Source organism: Falco peregrinus, chromosome 7, assembly GCF_023634155.1.
Source record: "Falco peregrinus isolate bFalPer1 chromosome 7, bFalPer1.pri, whole genome shotgun sequence".
Taxonomy (NCBI): domain Eukaryota; kingdom Metazoa; phylum Chordata; class Aves; order Falconiformes; family Falconidae; genus Falco; species Falco peregrinus.
The window spans coordinates 67537064-67557137 of NC_073727.1; the positions used below are offsets into that span (position 1 = coordinate 67537064).

The window sequence follows — 20074 nt, forward strand, 5'->3', positions numbered from 1 at the left end:
AAGCACATTGAAAAAAAGAAGACATCAAATGTTAAAACTTTTTTTTTTTCCAAACAAAATGTTTTAATTATATAGAAATCAGAAAATACTGAACTGGAAAAAATATTAGAGTGCTGAATCTATTTTGAGTATATGTGTTTAATACTGGCTTTGCTCTTTCACTTTCTCCTTTTAAATGACCTCTGCAAAAAACAGGTTTTCAGAACACATTGCTCACTAGAATCTTCTACTGATAAGTCTTTTTCTGTTTATGGCTAATAGCATTGATTCCAAGTAGAAAGGCAAACGGCTGTAATAATAAATTTCGAATATTTTTCACTGCAGACTGCTAACAGGGTAAACTTAGCTTTATTACAAACAAATATTGCCTTGTATTTTATATATGCCAGAAAGTAAAATGAGGAGGATATGTAAGGGTAAGTAACAATCCCAAGAGCATACCCGTGGGCATTAAGGAACCTAAACCTTAAAAAACAAATCCTTTTATTCCCTACCATGACTTTTAGAAGGCAGATGATATTACAACTGTTTTCTGAGGCCAATTTCAAAATACCATTTTGTTACTATTGCCTAACAATTCAGAAAGCCTATGTTACAGCCAAAATTTGCCATTTTTTTACTGACCTAATATGGACAATGGCTGCACATATACTAAAACTTCTCTCACTAGAGTCTTGAAAAATCCTGTCCATGACACTATTTAACTAAAAGGGTTTTGAAAGAAAGTTTGAAAGTTCAGTTATATTCCTACTCGTGTAACTCTTAGCAGTCACTAAATTAAAAATTATTAAAAGGCTTTTGGATGGTTTTCTGATTGCGAACACGAGGTGCATTGCCAGTTTATTACATGATCTGTAAAAGGCACCAGCATACACTGTGATTAAATAGACTTTAGACCTCTCGTAAATAGGCTTTAGGAAACAAGAGGACTGAAGTTCAGATGGTCTGCATTGCCTGCAGAAGTCCAGGTGTTTGTATATCTTGATGCAAGACTCTTAAGCCAAACTGAATGGCAATGTGATTTTTGTAGGTGCTTCCAAACAAGTAGCCTTACAGTATGAACACTCAGTGATGAAACCCTAGGCACACCAGGTTAGTTCTTTAATTAAAGAAAGAGGTTTAATGTAGCTCAGATTAGCTTGCAGGTGTTGCAGCACAGTGCCCACAGGAATGGTTATCATGATAAATTCTTACTAGAGAAAAATGCTTCCAGTTTTACATTCAGTTCATCATTTGGTTTTGCCTTTCTAGAAAAATATCAATTCTCAAAGTAAGGAAACAAAATTAGAACGTTAATGGTGTAAGTCCTTAAAATTTTGCCTTTTTAAGAGAAGCCATGACAATTAAGATGTGACTATAATAAAAGTAAAGCAGATTTTTTTTTAAATGTATCTTCAGGAAATTTGAAAGGGCTACATTAGTACTGTCATGTATTACCTGGGATACTTGCTTAACCACAGATAGTAAGTCCCTTGAGTTTGAAAAGGAAAGTAAAAATAGTCACACATATCACATGGACAGAATTCAGAAATAAGTAGCAATAGTTAAGAAGCAAAACCAATGGTTATAACTATAAATAAGTTATATTTTAGGGTTTTTTTAAGAAAGTTCTACTAGCCAAGCACAGCTAACACTCATTAAGAGTTAGTGAAAAGCTATTTACAATTGCAAAAATGTGATATTTCTAGGAATTGTTAGTAGCGTTAGAAGCTCTAGGTCCTCAGTAGTGTTAGAAGCTCTAGGTCCTCTGCATGTATAATCTAAACTTGATACTATTTTCTGAATTATTACAATGTTTTTCAGTTAAAAATAGTCTTCATTTTAAAATTAATCACTATGTGAATAAATTGACAAAGGAATGTAGTACAATGTAAAGGCAGATTAATCTGATCACACAATTGCAATATTCAAAGGCATAAGGTTAGCTCTAAGACATATGATTAATATCACATGTAGAAGGATTTCTGAGCTAAAGAATATAAAGTCATACAAGTTATGAATAGTTAACATTATATAAGGAAATTAATGATAATCTGGCATCGTCAATCTTTTCTTCCAAAATACATAACTAAGTTAATTAAATTTGATTATTGTATGCCAAAAAGTTTTAAATGCTGTAGAGGTGATACCTGGAAAACTAACTTGGAGACTAATGAGGGATGTCAAAAGTAGAAGAAATACATGCTTTAAAAGTGTTACAAGAAGAGAAGAGAAATAGTTGCTAAAAGAGCCTAAGTCGTCTTTCATTCTGAAACCAGTAAGGGAAAGACAAGAACAGTGAAAAGACAAGAAACAGAAATTTTCTGAAATTGCCAAAGGATGTTATTAAATTTCTCATATTATTTCATGTGATACTGTCTCCGGTCAGATGGGTCATTATGTTTGCTCTTTCCGTGAAATATTCTGTGTGATTCTTCAGTGCTTCAGCCTCAAATAATCTGAGTTAGGTTTAATCTGTTTTTCATTTCTATCTTTCAATGCAATGGGAACCTTTGTTACAGTTAAAAGATGTTTTCTGTCTAGATGCTTGCTTCTTGTTTCTGTACCAAAGCACTGCAGAAAAAGCAAAAAGCTCCAAATCCAAAGTCCAAAAGACCATCCATCCTCAGAGGAACTTCAGGAAGTTCTCTCCTGAACATATTATATGAATGAATACATACTATAGAGTTCTCTAATTTCTTTGTAGAGAATAATTATCATTAACCTTTTTCTTCACCACTACTGGACTGCAGTGGTAACAAATTCAAATAGTAACTTTAAATGCTATTTCATTAGAATTCTGCATTTCATAAGGCGACTACATTGCTCAGAGGTAGGTGAATGGAAGAAAGAACAGAAACTGTACATGTCAGTAGCATCCTAAGGCCACATTTTATTCATCCAACTGCTACCTGGAACGCAACTAAAAACCAGATAATGTGTTTTTCATACCTCTCTCTAGTTTTGAGCATAAGAATGACAACTATAATATTACAGGTCCACTGAAATTACAAATAATGTTTTTTCAGATTTGTATATATTTTTGTTTCATAAACTGCTAAATGACCTTCCAAAGAGAATATTCATAAAACCTTACATAACTGTAACAGTTTCCAAAAACATTTTTTATTGACATAGCTGTTAAGCAAAACTAATTATCTTTTATTGAAAGATGATCTTCACATTTATGAAGAAAAAGTATAATCTTTTAGTACAATTTTTATACACTTAACAGAAAAGCATTGTTCAGTATCAGAAACCTAATGCACACATTTCTAGACACACACATATATGGACACATACAAAGCATACATAAGTAAATGCCTAAATGGAATCCTGGACAGCTAATACATGGCTTCTGATTTTTAGCCAAACCAAAGGAATGAAAACAAATTTCCAATTGAGCTACAAATGGGAATGCTTCTTTTTTTTCCTCTTTAAAAATGAGTCCTGTGTTCATCAAGCTCTTAAATCCTATTAAAATACTTAACACAATTCCTAAAACAAACACAAATTTTAAGTGAAGCTTACAAATATTTCATCACAATTTTTTTTCTGTCCAGGAATTATTTATGAATACATGTAATGCATAAACCAATGTTTTCATAGTTACAATGAAATGCATTACCATCTTAAAAAAATTACTAGATCTGATTTTAATATATGCCTGTTCAGTTAAATAAACACTTAAAAATTAATTCTTTGCATCCTTCTACTCAAAGAATTCTTTAGATTTAAGTCAATAACGCAAGTCTCTTGCTTCAGCATTTAACCCTCAAAACAAATTCTAGTAGCATAAACTGTTCTAGAACCTCAACTCCAGAATTCATCTACCTATATGCTTCTCTCCAAATATACAATGACTGCTATTTGTATTATAGGACCTTAAGTACGTTACTAACTATTAAATTCAGTAAAAATACTTCCCTAAATCGGGGATCAAGATACATTCCTTTTATTTGTTGACTAACATTTAGCAGTTCATCAAGTACCTTTATTAAAAGGTACTGCCTTTCGTGGCCTGCCTAGTCTTGAGGAGGCAACAATAAAATAAGAAATTCAATACGCTAAGAATGTTCTATGCCTTCTGAAAATAAATCTAGAGCTGGAGGCCTAGGTCTGAGAGAGATCAGTGTGTAGATGCTATCTTCAGAGATCATTAGCTTTCCAGTAATAAAGAAAAATAACACTGGCAAAGATAATTAAAAATTGACAGAAAGTAAGTATAATCCTAATTGAATAAATTTGTAAGTGATATTAGGATACACTGTATAAATACTCAATACCATCTAGCTCCAAATGTCTTATGTTCAAATAAGACCTTTCATACGTTCAGAGATGGTCTTGTGTTCAGCCTCGACATTCATTAGCATCAGGTATAATGCAAATTTGTGATCCATTCTGACTTCCTTATAAACACAAATACCTCCATTGGGCTTAACTTTAAAAACTAACTTATCATCAGTCTTGACCTTGCTGGCTCATGGAATGAATCTCCAAGGCTGATTAACACAAGAGTAGTACAGCTGTAGGGATGAAGAACATCAGCTACAAATACAACCATGCTGTGCAGCTTGACTGTAATCTCACATTGTGCCCACCAACTTTTTCAGACTAGGTTTGGTTACCCTAGTTGTACCACCCTTGTGGATGACTGGAGTCAACACAGAAAAAAAACCAAACCAAAACACAAACCACCTATGGGGGAAGTATCACATATGCTTCCACACTAAGCCATCTTTGCTTGCCATATAAGTGTAAGTGAAACTGTTAAAAGCCCTCATCAAACTGACACCATGTCCTCCAAACAGATTGTCCTGAATGCAGGCAGCCAGGATGTGATATTTGGACAGTCTGTGTTTGCAAAGCACTCTGTTAAGCCAAGAATGTTTCAGTGGCTGAATGTCCTGAGTTCGCTCCAATTTTGCCAGGGTATACAGCATCCCCAATCAGAAATGGGCTAAACATGTAAAATGAAAGGTTTTTCAGTACATCAGAATGTGAGTTATAAGCCACCTTTTATCACAGAAGGTGGGAAAATGCTTTCAAATTAAGGTTTTAATTAATTTTGTCTCTCAAGAGAGAACCATTTTTGAAACTGGCAAAATGCAAACTATCCCTATTCCACTGGGTTTTATTTAATTTTATTTAACTATTTTTATCACACCTCAGTGAGCTGAACCCACTGTTCTGTTTCATCTTTGCTGGTCATCTGACTCCACATGTTATATGAAATATGAGCAGAGCTCACAGCAGTAGCAAGATTATTACAGCAGGTCTCACGAAAATGGAAAGTTGCATCACGGTAAGAAAACGTGATTGCTAACTTGGTAATTGCAACACAGAATAGAAATTTGATTGCTTGATGTTCACACAATTAAAATTTCCAATACCATATGCAGTAAGTCACTCATATGTATCATGAGGTTCGATTTCAAAGTCCATTCCTTTTTACAGTCTTGACCCTTAAGATGCCAAAAGTTCATAAAGACTCTTTAGTAAATAAGAATGGGAACAACAGATAACAGAGAGAAAGACGTAAACACACGGAACCTTGTACACTTCAGCCATATATTGTGTTTAAGGATTCTTCGAAGTATATTTAATGGATCTAAGAAATTTTCTTATGGATTCACTGTACAACAATTAAGCCTAGCTGATCTGATTCCTTTCACAGCTCAGGATATTCATTTATACATCTCTGAGAATAGGACTTTTCATCTATTTGACTGTAAACTTACTGCAGTCTTTACCATAAATAAATTAATATTAAGTTTAATGCATGTATTAAAATAATACACACATAGAAGCTATTAGCAAATCACCAACTATTGTAAAATGATTGTAAAACCATTGCAAAGTGGTAGAGTGCAATGTACTTTATCTTAAGCCAGTTTCAAAAGGAAAACACAAGGAAAGCAATACTGTATTAAAATACATATAACAAAAAAAACAACCAGAGAAAGCATGAATAACACTTAGAAAATCTTACTGAGAAGCTTCAACATCAGTAGTATCCTCACATAATCTTGGAGATTATTAGTAATGTTTCTAATATGGTGAATAGACTGGATTATTTGATATACATGTACAAGAAAAAAAAAGCTTTGGAAGTGAAATAATTACCTATGTGATTAAAAGGACTCTGTAGCTAATTATATCACTTTTGAATTTATAAACGCATTTGCATTTACTTGTTCTCATTCTGTATGGCACAGGACTTTTGTCCCTCTGAAATTAACTTTAGCAAAAGCTTTGGTGGTATGAAACAAATGTAACCTTTGTTAGAACTGAAGGCTGAATCCACAGAAAAATGTTAAAGACCTAAATTCAGTGATGATTCATTGGCATTAGCAAAACTTGCTCTTGATACTGCTGAGGAGGGCATGTGCTCAGGAATAACTGAGGACATTCTTTACTGTGATTTGTAATACATTGGACATTAGTCTCCAGCACTGAATGACCACCTAATCTTGTCTTGTGGAAATGTAAAGTTATGCTCTTGAATTGAGTTTCTGTGTATATTTCAATGAACTTTTTCAGGAAAGTCTTATTGATTAGAGTGACCTAAGATAACTTAATTTGAAAGTTATAAATACAGCAATCACAGCTGAGAGGTCTCTATGCCAGTCAAAACTGTAAGAATAGCATTTATTACCACTGTTGCTAAAGAAGTGCTTGTACTAAATAATGAAATTAAACCCAATTGAAATGTTCACCGTACCTCAACAACTGAAGTGCAAATGCTTCAGCTGCCGCTTACATCAATACAAACAAAATCACCTATATTTGAAAAATTTAGAGTACAAAGACAGCTAACCAATTAGATTCTTTAGGAAGCACAAAAGTTGTATAGATATAAAAAAGCAGCAACTACTTTATTCCATTATACTTTGAGCTTTGGAACTCTAAAATAGTACTGTATCCAAACAAAGTATGGTTGGAAATACAAATTTGCAGTGTTGTCATACAATAGGCATTAAATTGCACAAAAAGGATCAGAAATTATCAGACATTTGAGGAAATTAGTACTTTAGTCAGTAAGGAGAATTTTAGTCACATAAGTTCAGATATTTTATTTAAGGACCCAAAATAGTAAAATCCCTCATAACAAAATTCCTGGTAAGAAATTCAGGTAACTGAGGTATTTTCAAATGTTACTGCATGATAAAGCTTTTTTAAATTCAGTATATTTGCTTGAAGCAGCAACTAATCTCATTGCTCCACTCAAAGACAACTTTGAAGCTAGCCAATCAGTTTCATTGTTATTAGCACCTCGTATAACAAAAGTCCATTGATGATTTATTCACACTATGAACATACAGATGTTCAGTCCAGAATTTAGTTTGCGATAGATCTGCATGTCTCATCTCTCTGTGATATTTAACATTTCCTCTCATTATATCTACATTAATATTTTTCAAGATATCCTTTTATACATATATATAAGTATGCATACGCATATGTTCATATATATATATATGAGGAGAAAGAATGCACATATTTTTAGAACACTTGTTAATTTCCCTTAAATATTATTACCAGATTGTTTTGTCTAACATTAAAGCACTAGAATCTTAAACCAGAAATATCCCTTCAAGGTAATCTGTGAGTTAAATTTGGACATATTTGCTTCATTGCTATTAAATACCAATTAAATGCGATACTATCAAAGTAATGCTGTGAATAGCCTTTGTTACTATCTTTTTCCTATACTGAATAACAGCAACACTGAGAATTTTGAGGTTATATGCAAAGAGAAAGATATGCAGTATAAGAAGGTTCTGGATTTCCAGTTTTTTTTCTCAAAATCTTCTAATGCTTTTTAGAAATCTTTATTTTCCAGAACAAACAAACAAACAAAAAAATCCACAGTTTTCTGTTGCACAGACATTCAGTAGCCAGAATGGGAGTGCAGGAAGAAACATGCCACAAAAAAAAGCATTTATATCACATATTGCTGATCTTTAGCATCTGCAACGCTAAAGGAATCGCAGAATCACTCAGGCTGGAAGGGACCTCAGGAATTCACCTGACCCACCCCAACACATGCTGAAATTCTCTCCATCACACAAGTGCCCAACCGATACTATAGACTACTTTCTTCATACCTTGCCAGGTGTGTCACTGTCTTCATGACATGTACTGATTCAGCCAAGAACATTTCACATGGGTTCACTGTGATATAGCATTGCTTCTGCTTATAACTGTTACTCACTTTGGAGCTTCCTTGAGCAAAAGGTTACAAAATCTTAAAACAAATATCTTCTGAGGATAGATTTTCAAATTTGAGGTAAACAGCTGACCCCACAAAATTGTTCGTGCACTTGTTACTGTAAAAATAAATACAGTTGATTGAAAACTACCTACTATGTACAAAAATTTGCATATAAGTATTTTCTATGTAAACTCACTACTAACCTTGATTAAAAGTACTATGTCGTAAGAGGGCAGGAGGTAGCTCTCCTTGTTGGTAATAAATTTCCTGAACTACTTTACTTGACCTGAATGCTTATATTCATTATTATTATGTATTCATTTTCCTAGTATAGTTTACTATGCTGTGTATTCAAGAACCCTATTATTGTTCCATATACAATAACACAATTGACAATTCGTCACTGTGGAAACAATATCATAGAAAGAACCATCATGCTGAAATATATGTAAAGTACTGTACATAGGAAACTTGAAGCAGTCTTTCCAATGGGACACTGGCATAACCACCCCCTCAATATTCCCTAAGTATCAGCTCAGAATGGGTTACCAAGCTTGGGTATTACATTTCAAGCAAAGTAATGACCTCCTGAAGAAAATATAGAGGAGAAAAACAATCACAATCTGCAATCTAGTATGTGTCCCTTCGTTCACATTGCAAGGCACTGCCCACCCATGCGCAATGGCTCTACTTTTTCTTACCGAAGAACCCCCTTGTTTTCCAGAGCAGTTCTCCAACTTGGCAAGATCTATCCAAGATCTGACATGGTCCCCCCCAAAGGTTCCTTTTGCTAGATAAATATCAATGTAATGCTTAACTGGAAGAGACTATGCTGATTTAGATCTTGTGTTATCATCACCGTAATAAACACTACAAATCACTTTGCTTGCAACTGGGCACAGTTAATCATACCACATAGCAGTGAATTACTGTGTGTGGGGAAAAAAAATATGTCTGATTTGTATTTTTTTATCCTCTAGGTTAAGTACATCAATAGATTCCCTATATCATAGCTTTTTTTTCACAAGTAACTTTAAATATGTTGTTTACAACACAGCTGTCTTACTGCAGCAAAAAATATGCTTCCTGAAAATATTAGTTACCAGTAAAATTTCATGTACAGGTCCTAAAGACCTGGAAAGATTACAGATTTTAAATTCAACCCAAAGGCACATGGATCATTTGGACATTTGTAGAAAGGCCTAGAGTTAATGTGGGGCTGAAAGAATGCACCATACATATGTTTTCATTCTCAGTTCAAAAAGCATTTAATTTTTTCTAAAAAAACCCCACACATACTACAGTACTATATAAGTAAATAACATAAATATAAGTTACCTGCTTGGTCTTTAAATATTTTTGATATGACGACAGGCACTTTGTGCTCAGCACCACCCTGTAAAAGATGCATATTAACCGTGAGATCTCAATTAAAACTGAAGTGAACTAGTCGTTCTGAAAATTAAAAGAGAGAATTTATCCATACCTTTATGCTTAAGCCCAAGCCGCCAACTGGTTGTCTACGAAGTGTAACAGTTCTGTGCTTTAAAAAATTGTAGAAAAAAATAAATTTAGGTGAAAACACAGTATCTGAATAAGCACCGAAGGTGTTTCTAAACTGCTTTTACTTTTAAAAAATTAATTCTCAAAGGTTGCCTAGAATCTCAGTGATCAAATTCAGTCCTGAAGCACCATTCAATGCTGCTTTATAGGCACTTATTTAATTCCTTACCATAGAGAGCAGAGCTTATGTGTCAGTTGTGCATTGTCATGTATGCATGCATTCTTTTAGTATGTTTTTCTATTGCTGAGATTGTATTCTTCCTAAAGTGAATTTTTTACATGTTTTCCCTTTGTTTTGATGTGAGAAAACTATAGGAAAATTTTTGAGAAGTGCACTGTCATAGCTATCATGTATGCACAATATTTATTCTCATTTTTCTATCACAAATACCAATGTTTTCTAATCCATATCTTCAGACCTATACCAATCTTTTGCAGCATATGTCAAAAGACTTTAGTGCTTCAAAAGGTTATTTTCTTGCATTTAATATTTAAATGCATAAAGAAGATAAATATTTATCAATATTTTTCTACAGCAACCTAACATTTGTTTAACAGTATGCTGAATTTGACATTTCATTAACGTGTAACTCTTGGTGCCTGACAACATAATAGCAGCACTTCATCTGTTGACAATAATTATATAGTTGAAGGGAACTATTTTGCAACATGCTGAACAGTACTGCATAGAATGCCATCTTTACAGGAATTCCTGATTTTTATTTTTTTTTTTCTGTGCATCGGAAATTGTATATGGGATTACTCCTGTATGTGCACTTCCTGATTAGGTAGTTTATGACTACACTGATTGAGATAAACATAATTTTTTATTTCAGTAGTCAAGCCCATAATCTTATATTATCAAGTTATTTTAAGCTTTTTTCCTAACACTCATCTTAGTAGACATATGTTCACATTGTCTCAGGGGACTGGGGAACAGAACACACAGATTTCAGTCTCATTTTAGGAGGGTAAAACCAATCCATATGGTAAAAAAAGTTAAGAATGCTCTCAAACATTTTAAAATTTTCTCTCTTCTGTTTCCATGCACATTATACTACGCTAGTCTGTGCAAAAAATGGAAAAATTATATAATGAAAATAGTACCTGATTTATGTGATTCAATTTTAGACAATATAATTCAGCTTTAATAAAATCTGTGCTAATTCAAATTGTTTCATAGGTTCTCTTCTTCATTTCGAACTGCATCAAAACTTTTGATCAACACTATCATATGCACTGATGAAGTTCAGATCCAATCTGAATTAGAATATGTCACTACCTTTAAGTTCAGTGACTCACTCCCAAGTCATTTCCTATGACATATGTCCTGTCTGCTTATTTAACTCATGTTTCTCTCACCTATACATACACACTGTAAACAAATTATCCCAATACATCCCATCACATAGGATGATGGAATAAATGTTTTGACAGTTTAGATTACTTTAGCATTATTGGACAACAAATTCAAAAGCACTACATGGGTAACTTTAGCTGTGTTATAAAAGACAAGCAAGGTAATATTTATTGGCACCTTATACATTCAACTGCAATTAACATGTATTTTAATACAGTTTGCAAGTACATTTCAAATGATAATACTGATGATACAATTGAGTTTGTAGCCCTGTGAAGCAATCTATGTTATTGCAATAACCTTGATATTTATATTTTCATGGTTCCTATCAGTGCTTATTATAGAGCTTCAAATATTCCTATTGAAAGACACTCAGAGAAGATATTAAGTTTATACCTAAACATTTTCTACGTAACAGCTTTTTCTAATTAGAAGTACATTTAAAAAATGCAAAAAAACTTCCTTCTTTTAAAGATGTTCAAATTGCAAAGCAAAATGCCAAAAGCTGAACATTATCAAGTGTCATAATCAAGATCATTTATACAAATTTATTTCAACCCAGTGATCATACATCATATTCTTTGACTATAACTAGCAGCTATAGACGACCAAACATCACATTTCATTTTCTATAGATCCTGTAACCCCTCAACTCATCCCCTGCATATCTTCCAACACAAAAGACAACACAAAGCCAAGATTCAGTAGATGACAGCTACTACTAACATTTGACTTTGCAACTTTATTTTAAAGGAGGAAAATAAAATAACCTTTTGGGGTAATAAAACACAAATTCACATGGTTCACTAGGTTCCATTTAGTCCTTATCTGGACCCTTAAATCCATAATATAGATGCTTAGCACTAGAGCCAAAAAAAAAAAAAAAAAAAGAAAATTTGTGGTAAGATAGAGGTGAAAATTTGTGGGTAATTTAGAGGAGATTCAACATTAGATACCTGCTGAAAGCAAGACAGTACTGACTGAATTTGATTTCAGACTTTGTAGTGAAATGTGCTAAACCATAATTATTCTCTTTTATTTGATCTCTTCTTTCTGTTCCCCCTAACTTATCCTGTCGTGGTCCCTTCTCTTCTCGGGACCTTTGCAAGGTGGCACATTCCACTGGAATCCTGCTTAGCCCAAGAAGTGCTAGGCAGGTTTTGTCTGTATTTGTACCAAAAATGTAGGGAAAGACAAGAAGTAAGTCCTAGGTATGAAAATTAGGCAGAAAGAAAGGAAACTAGAGACCTGGAGTTCTAGCGTACGGTTCTCCAAAACTCCTCCAGTAGTCCATGTAAGGCTGGGGATACAGCCAAGGTTTTAATGCCTTCCTAAAGAGATGGCTCAAGGAAGATAGATTCTGGTTCATCAGAAACTGGGGGCATTTCTGAAACAAAGGGAGCCTGTACAGGAGGCACAGTCCTCATCTGAACTGTAAAGGAACCAAAGCTGCTGTACTTAAAATGCAGGAAGGCCACATGTAAAGCTTTAAACTGTTGGGATAGTTGACAGGTACAGAAGACAGAATAGTTATGGATGATGCTCCTATTATGGATATAAACAGAGATGTTCTGTATCCTGAAGTGAAGGACAGGTTAGGGAGGGAATAATAAAAATGGGAAATATAAAATAGTGTCAGGAACAAAACCAAAATTGCACTAAATATGAACTAAACAGAGGTATAAACACTCTGGAGAGGTGGAAAAAAACTAGTTCTGGGATGCAAACTATGTAAGAAAGGCAAAATAGATGAGATAAGCAGCAAAGTAAATGCCTTGTGCTACAGAACTTAAGACTCAAAACTCGTAAGTCAACTACCTCAATAAGCAAAACTTATTTTTTTCCTAAACACAAGTGTCTTTACTAGTGACCATTCAACCAGGATGATAACAATGATTGAGATATGCAAAAGAGCCAACATGAATGAAAAATGTAACAGTCACAACAGACTTCACCTAACCTCCAGTAGATCAGACAGATACACATAAGGATATAATACAGTCAATAAAAAGCAGGTCTCTATCAGTCACTGCTTCATGGAGCTCACAAAAACAGACTCAGTACTTGCCCCGGTCTTGATTACAGCATGCAGGATCTAGTTAATTATTTTTTTTTACAGCTGAATAGCTACTGGGTAATAGCAACTGCTATGTATTTTATGTTCAACATTTATGCAACTGCAATCCCAAGAAAAGAACTATGTAAAAGTGATGAAGCTTGTTGAAAGATAAAATAAAGGGGGCAGCTAAGAAAATGAAAACTTTTTAGGCACTGTGAAGAGTACTTCGGAGTACCATACTGGAAGCAGAGCCAATGAATGCCATGTATTAGAAGTACTTAAATAAGAGGAAAAGAAAAACTACATGGCTAAAGAGGAGGTTAAGAGACGTTATTGCATGTAAAGAGTGATAGACACCATATTCATATGAAGACAAGAAAAAATAACATAAGCAAAAACTGAAAACCAAAATTATGTAGCAACAGAAAAGAATTCTAAAAACTGCCACAAAAAAAGAAAAATTAATAATAAATTTTCAAATCTGTGAGGAGCAACGAGGTCTGCCAGAGAAACGACAGGGTCAATTTATGATCAAGATGTAAAAGGCATACTCAGAGTAAATAAGGCTACTGAAGGGAGGATAATTGAACACTTTCCATTAGTATGAAAAAACCTAGAGATGTTCCTCCAACTTTCTTTGCAGCAGAAAAGATGTATGGATCTGTCTGAATCTGAAACCACTTTAGAAGCAAATTGACTAAATAACAGTAGCAATCACCAGGGTCAGATAGCATTCACCCTAGTCTTAAAGGAACACATGGATGAAACAAAACAGGAGCACTGGAAAGATGCTTCTAAATAAAGCCTTGATACATGAAAACTACAACATTTGAAATAAAATCCCATTTCTTCAGAAAAGAAGTTCCAGTTAAGTCTTAGGAAATGTAAGGCCTGCACTAAACAAAACAAAACTATAGGAGTAAAAAAAGAAAATCTATAGACGGCAACAGAAACTGTAACGAACAGAATTGGCAGATGCTTCGATGAGCTTGATCTGTCTTGGAAGAGCCAGTGTATTTTTTAAAAGAGAATTATGGAAATGTAGGAACTATGAGGTAAGAGACTTGCACAGATATATATTACTAAATAAAACTACCTGGAAACTAGATAAAAAACAAGGAGATGGATTAAATGAGCAGTTCCCTCTATGGAGGAAGGTCACTAGTGAAGTTCCACTGTTGTCTGTGTTGCAACCAGTATTAATCTAAAATACGCCTGAAGAATTAAAAAAAAAATATAAAGAGGGGATGAGCAATAAGATTACCTTTGCTGCTTACTGAGGTGGGAAACATAAGTGAACTGAAAATATTTACAGAACATCTTACAAAATATTAACCGGGAACAAAATAGCAGACAAAATACAATAGCAGATCAAAGCTAGCGAGAGATTATTTTTTCCCTACATACATTACTTATATAAGGAATTAGGACTAATTCTAAATCAGTCTTTTCTCTTAAGGAGTAAGACTTTGGGGTTAAAGTAGATGGTTCCATGATATCATCAGTGCAGTGTTCAGCAGTGGTCAAAAACACAAACCAAATTTTTGGAAGTCTTAGCAAAAGAACAGAGAAGAAGCAAAGAATATCATTATACCACTGTAGAAATCCAAACTTTACTCCATCTTGAAAACTGCATACCGTTTGGGTCCCTTTGTATCTGAAACTGCTAAAAAGGTTCAGAAGATGACAATAAGGACGATGGAAGCACAATACCACTCCTGTACAAGGAGTAACAGAATAGGCTGTACCTCTTCAGCCAGGAAAAGAGACAGACTGAGGATCAGGAGGCTCTTACAATAGCAAGTTGCACCGAGAACAATGAATAGGAACCAGTTTTTATAGCCTCTTCCATTACAAAAACTAGAAGGCATCAAATTATACAATTAGGAACTAGGATCAGAACAATCAAAACAGAGATGATTCTTTGACCAATGTATAGTATAGATTTTAGAATCTGGTAAGAAAAAAAAAAATCTGGATGTTGAAAGTCTGCATGGGTTCAAGGGGATATTGGACTACTACAGCAGAAATAAATCTGTTAAGAGAAAACACAAAACTGCATTTTGCTCAGGAGGGCACTGAATAACTTGGGACAGGGAAAATGTTAACAGCACCATCGCATATTCTTGCACTGCTTGGCTCTTCTAGGGAAACATTAACAGCTACTGCTGGAAAAAGGACAGTGGGCTCAGTAGATTTTAGGTCTGACTCAGTTCTGAACTTCTTATATAATAACAAAATTTCATAACTACAAAATTTGGACAGAAAACCACGCTAGCTTTCCAAGCAAGTACGAAAGAGAATTCTGCTCCAGAACTTCTTGCTAAAACTGAATCACAATATTCTGGAAAAAAAAACCCAAACACCTTTTTGTGACGTTAATGATAATGTCATGCACATAAGTAGCTGAAACCCCAGTGCTTATGTCTCAGTCAAACATACAAACATCTTATTTCATTTTTTAGTTGCCTGCAGGCTAGATATAATTTTTCTTTGCAGACTAACTTATTTATGGTTTGGGGCTAGAGTGAGGCAGACCTCTGTATCACTCTTTAAAAAAACAAATAAAAATAAAAATAGTTACAGTTGACTATGATAACTGTGTAATTTTATTTCATAACAGACAATGGGATTAGAAAGTGTTACTAATTATCTATCTGAACAGGAAAGATGAAATAAATACATTTTCTGCTTTTTAAATAGCATTTTGTTTTGCTAACTATATTGTTTAGTAGTATTTACACTTTATTTAAACTCTTCATTCTGAAGGCTTCCAAAGTATTCAATGTGTATACTATAACAATCACTCATTCCAGTTGTGCTACAAAGCAGAAGTAATTATGTACACACACCACACACACACACACACACACACACACCCAGCATACCACATAGCAAGCCTATTTAGTTTTGTTTTCTGTTTCTAGATTAGAGGAAGAGCAAGTGCCCTGCATGAAAGGTCAGGATACATTTGAGTACACAGAATGATAATTATTAAAACTGTAATTGGCCAGGATACCAACATGAAACATTCCTATCTTTCTGAGACCTATTATTGTTGCAAGTTGTCAAGGATTTTATTATCTGTTCCTCAATGCAATACTAGCTCTGTAATACCTACTGCTGTGTTTAAGAATTGGGGTAACAATTTCTCCATGACATTCTCTGGTGTCTAAGTTCTGAAAAACAAATGCATTGACCAGTGTCAAACATACCAGACAATAGAAAGAGAAAGCAGATTTACCCGCTAAGTGTTTGACAGACAATTTGATCTGCTTGTACGTCAAGCCGTTCTTTGAGCGAGCAGCCTGGCTGTTGCAGTCTACAGTGAAAGAATACGTATTTTGGAAATGTATTTTCTTTTTAAAAAACAAACTGTAAACCTGAGAAGGCTACTAAAATTTTCACTTTTGTAATGCTTTAAGGGAATTCATATTGCCTAATTGCATGTGTCTGAGTGAAACCCTTGGCTTGTTCTGATGCATGAAAACACTGGAGCATAAAGGTTTTGACTGAAAAAGCTTGCGTATGTTCAAAGACAACCAAACAGCAATTAAGAAAGCAGCCTACTCTTTGTGAAAGACTGATTTACACGCTTAGCTGCTAGCTAGGTACAAACTCAAAAGCAATTTTTAGTGATGAAATTCTCATAGCCATTAGGGTTAGAAGCAATATTTAGGTGCGATCCATCTGTCTTCCTCTCAGTCACCATTGCCCTTGTGGAATAATATTTACTCTGCAGGAGGACCAGAGCATGACCAGTGGGTTTGTATCTCTTCAAAGTACATAGCCCAGAGATGGGCTTTATTTGAAAACAAAGTTATGTTCTGTGCACTGGGACAAACAACTGCACTGCACAATAAGCTGTTAAATAGGTGAACAAGCAGAAAAGATTTTGCCCCACTTAAGGTGCTGATAGCCATAGTCCACTGATGAAAGCACTGCAAGTAATGTATTCTTAAAATCACCCTGTATCTTTTGGTTAAATGTAGTTCCCAAGGGTGTGAGAAATCCAGGGAAAGCCAATTCCAGAAAAGCTCTGGACTGAAACAGCACATAGAACTATACAGATGGGGGGAGAAGGGCCTTCAAAGGTCTCAGTCATCAATATTGAAATATAGACCACTGAGGCAGAACTTTCAAGAACTCCAAGCATGATGCCAGGTAGGAATATATCGAAAAAACAGATCAATGTAATTTTAAAGATATATAAGAGACAGACACCACACAAAAGAACGCCATACCAACAACTGCTTGGTAACAGGAGGTATAATGCTGTTTATAACAGCTACCTAGAATGATATGGCTGAAAAAAACCAAACTTGTAAGTTTTAATAGTTTCAAAGTAAATGATACTTTCAAATGTAATTTGGAGAACTGTATGGTCAAATAACTGTCTTTTAGGTATGAGATAGCTCTTGACATAGAAAACTCTCTAGATTCTTGTAAAACATGACAATTCAACAAAACAGTTTATCTCTGGAAAGGTCTTTTATGACTTGGTATTTGTTCATATGAGGTGACATGATTGAGTTAATAGGCAACATGAGACGGCAATTACAATTCTTATTTCTGGTACTTTTATTTTTGGTAAGATTTTATATCCATCTGTCAGTCCTACCCATTATGTCATTATTACCAGGTTGTTAACACCTAGAACTGGCACTTGTGGTAAAGAATCTTTCATTAGGAAAAATATTATATCTATTTTAATGAACAATGTACTAAAGGGATTTCAGAAGGAAAGTCTGCTTGAAGCACTCCACTGATATAAATGTATATATTTGGAAGAGGATTCTCTATATACCATATTTCATTTTTCTGTGCAGTCTGCATAAAAATATTAGTACATATGTTATTTCCAAACATCAAACTGAAAATGCTGGAACATTTGAAATAGGCCAGGCTTCCCAGATTTGTTGAAACGGTTCTTAGAAATGAGCCCATTCACAATGGCTATAACAGGCTGGAAAACAGAAGATTGCCAAAACCAATTAATTTTTATTCTTTTCCCTTCCACTTATCAGTGGAGACCATTGTGATGACTCTACCAGTGTCCCCCTCGGCTGCCATGTCCCCCTGCCACAGGGCAGGTAGATCATGTGGGGAACTGCTGTGCTGGTTTCTCTCCTGGATGGGCATCTCCCCCACTGTGGGACCCGGATGCTGAGTGACTTGTCAACATTAAGTATAGCCATGACCAAACATGCCTTGGTACATGAGCCCATCCAGTCCGCTACAGACTACTACCTTAACAGGTATTCCTTAAGCAAGGTTGACTGGCTAAACAGAAAGATTGCAAAATGTGAACAAAGAAATCATTCATTGCTGCATTGTTCAGAGTTGTTCAGGTACTTTTCTGTTTTGTATAAATAAACTTTATTCTTACTACTACAGTTGCATCTATCACTTATTGGAAAGAATATTCTCAAAAGGCCTCCTTCCTTGTTGAAAGCAAGATGTCAAATTTACTACAGATACTACATGGCAGGTTGACAATAGAAAATGAAGGCCAGTCTTAGACAATGATAGCAATAACGGTAGCGCTTGCCACCAAGGCCCTTGGGAAATGTGTAGGGAAAAGGAAGAAGCAAACCAAGAAAGTTCTATATGAAGAGTTAAAAAAAGAAGCCTGCAACCTGTCCTGCATGGACCCAAGGGAAGATACAGTCTGGTACCAGAAGGGATAAGAAGATAGGTACTTAACATACCAGCCATATCTTATCTTCCTTTTCTTCAGCAAGTCTTGAAGGAACAAGGAAATAAGGAATTTGCGAGATAAAAAAGCTTGAAGAAATAGATCCTGTAAGAATGTGAGACCCAATAAAATGTATCATAAAATGCAGACATCCTGCTAGTTATTACATATCCAAAAAGAACAAAAGAGTATGTAGTGAACAAAGATATATGAAAACCTTCAGGAAGCTTTCTCCTCAGGTTCCCAGGGAGTTCCCATGATAAAGATTTTCTCAGCTCACACCCTCCACCTCTCCAGCTGTAGAGCTTCCTCAGGAAATTGTCCATGTGTATTTAACATTCTGCCACATACAGAGATTTCCACTTCACCTCACACAACCCTCTCTTCTCATTGATCAGCAGTCAACTTCCACCTATGCAGTGCTGCAGGCTGTAGTCCACTTATTGGCTGACTCTTTATAGAAATATGGATTTTAAACTACAGTGGGGGCTGCTCTTGACAAAATTACTTCCAGATGGAATTCAGAAGAAAGACCGTACTTTGAAAAAAAGAGGGTGTGCAGCACTAATGAGAGATGGTGATGGATTATGATTAATCACTGAGTGTAATAACATAGATGTCTACATGATAAGGCAGAAAGACATAGCCTTATGGTGATACATAAAGATATCATACAACATCTCACACAGTACATCAGATGAACTGCAGAGCCATCACTTGGGACTGGGACACAGAGTTTCCTTCTTCCAGTAGGTGGCAATCCAGGGTCAAAGAATTCTAATTAGAATCCAGAAAGCACCGAGTTTAGATTGCTTCCTTACTCACTACTGTTACTACTTACATATGTCCCATAGCCTTTATTAAAAACCATGACTAAACACAAATCTTCATAAATTAGTGGAGCATGAGGGAAATGTAAGTGTCATACAGTTAGCCACTTCAGTCAGACTGAATTTGCCATGTCCGTGCGTTTCCACAAGTTGTTAATACTGCCCTCTCAGGAACTGTAACTATCAGCATCTTATAGTTACCAGGTAAACAATCAGAAATTAAAAACAATGTGATGGCTTTTCTGTAAAACTACTGTAAAACTTTTGGGTGTGGAGTGTCAATCAAAGAATTTTATTAAGAGGAGGATTTGCTATATTGTTGGTTATAACGTGTCTGGTTTTCAGTAAAACGTTTTTGCTCAAAGGG

At 34.8% G+C, this 20074-nt stretch overlaps 1 protein-coding gene across 1 annotated transcript in view; it reads right to left on the bottom strand.

Annotated features, from left to right (window-relative positions):
- Positions 1 to 20074, bottom strand: part of SNTG2 (syntrophin gamma 2) — a 268310-nt gene that overhangs the window by 132672 nt on the left and 115564 nt on the right. Inside the window, exons 3-4 of the mRNA XM_055810660.1 lie at positions 9684 to 9740; positions 9536 to 9593 (exon numbers count right to left, since the gene is read on the bottom strand). Coding sequence (XP_055666635.1) covers positions 9536 to 9593; positions 9684 to 9740 — 115 coding nt within the window. The remainder of the gene's footprint in view (positions 1 to 9535; positions 9594 to 9683; positions 9741 to 20074) is intronic.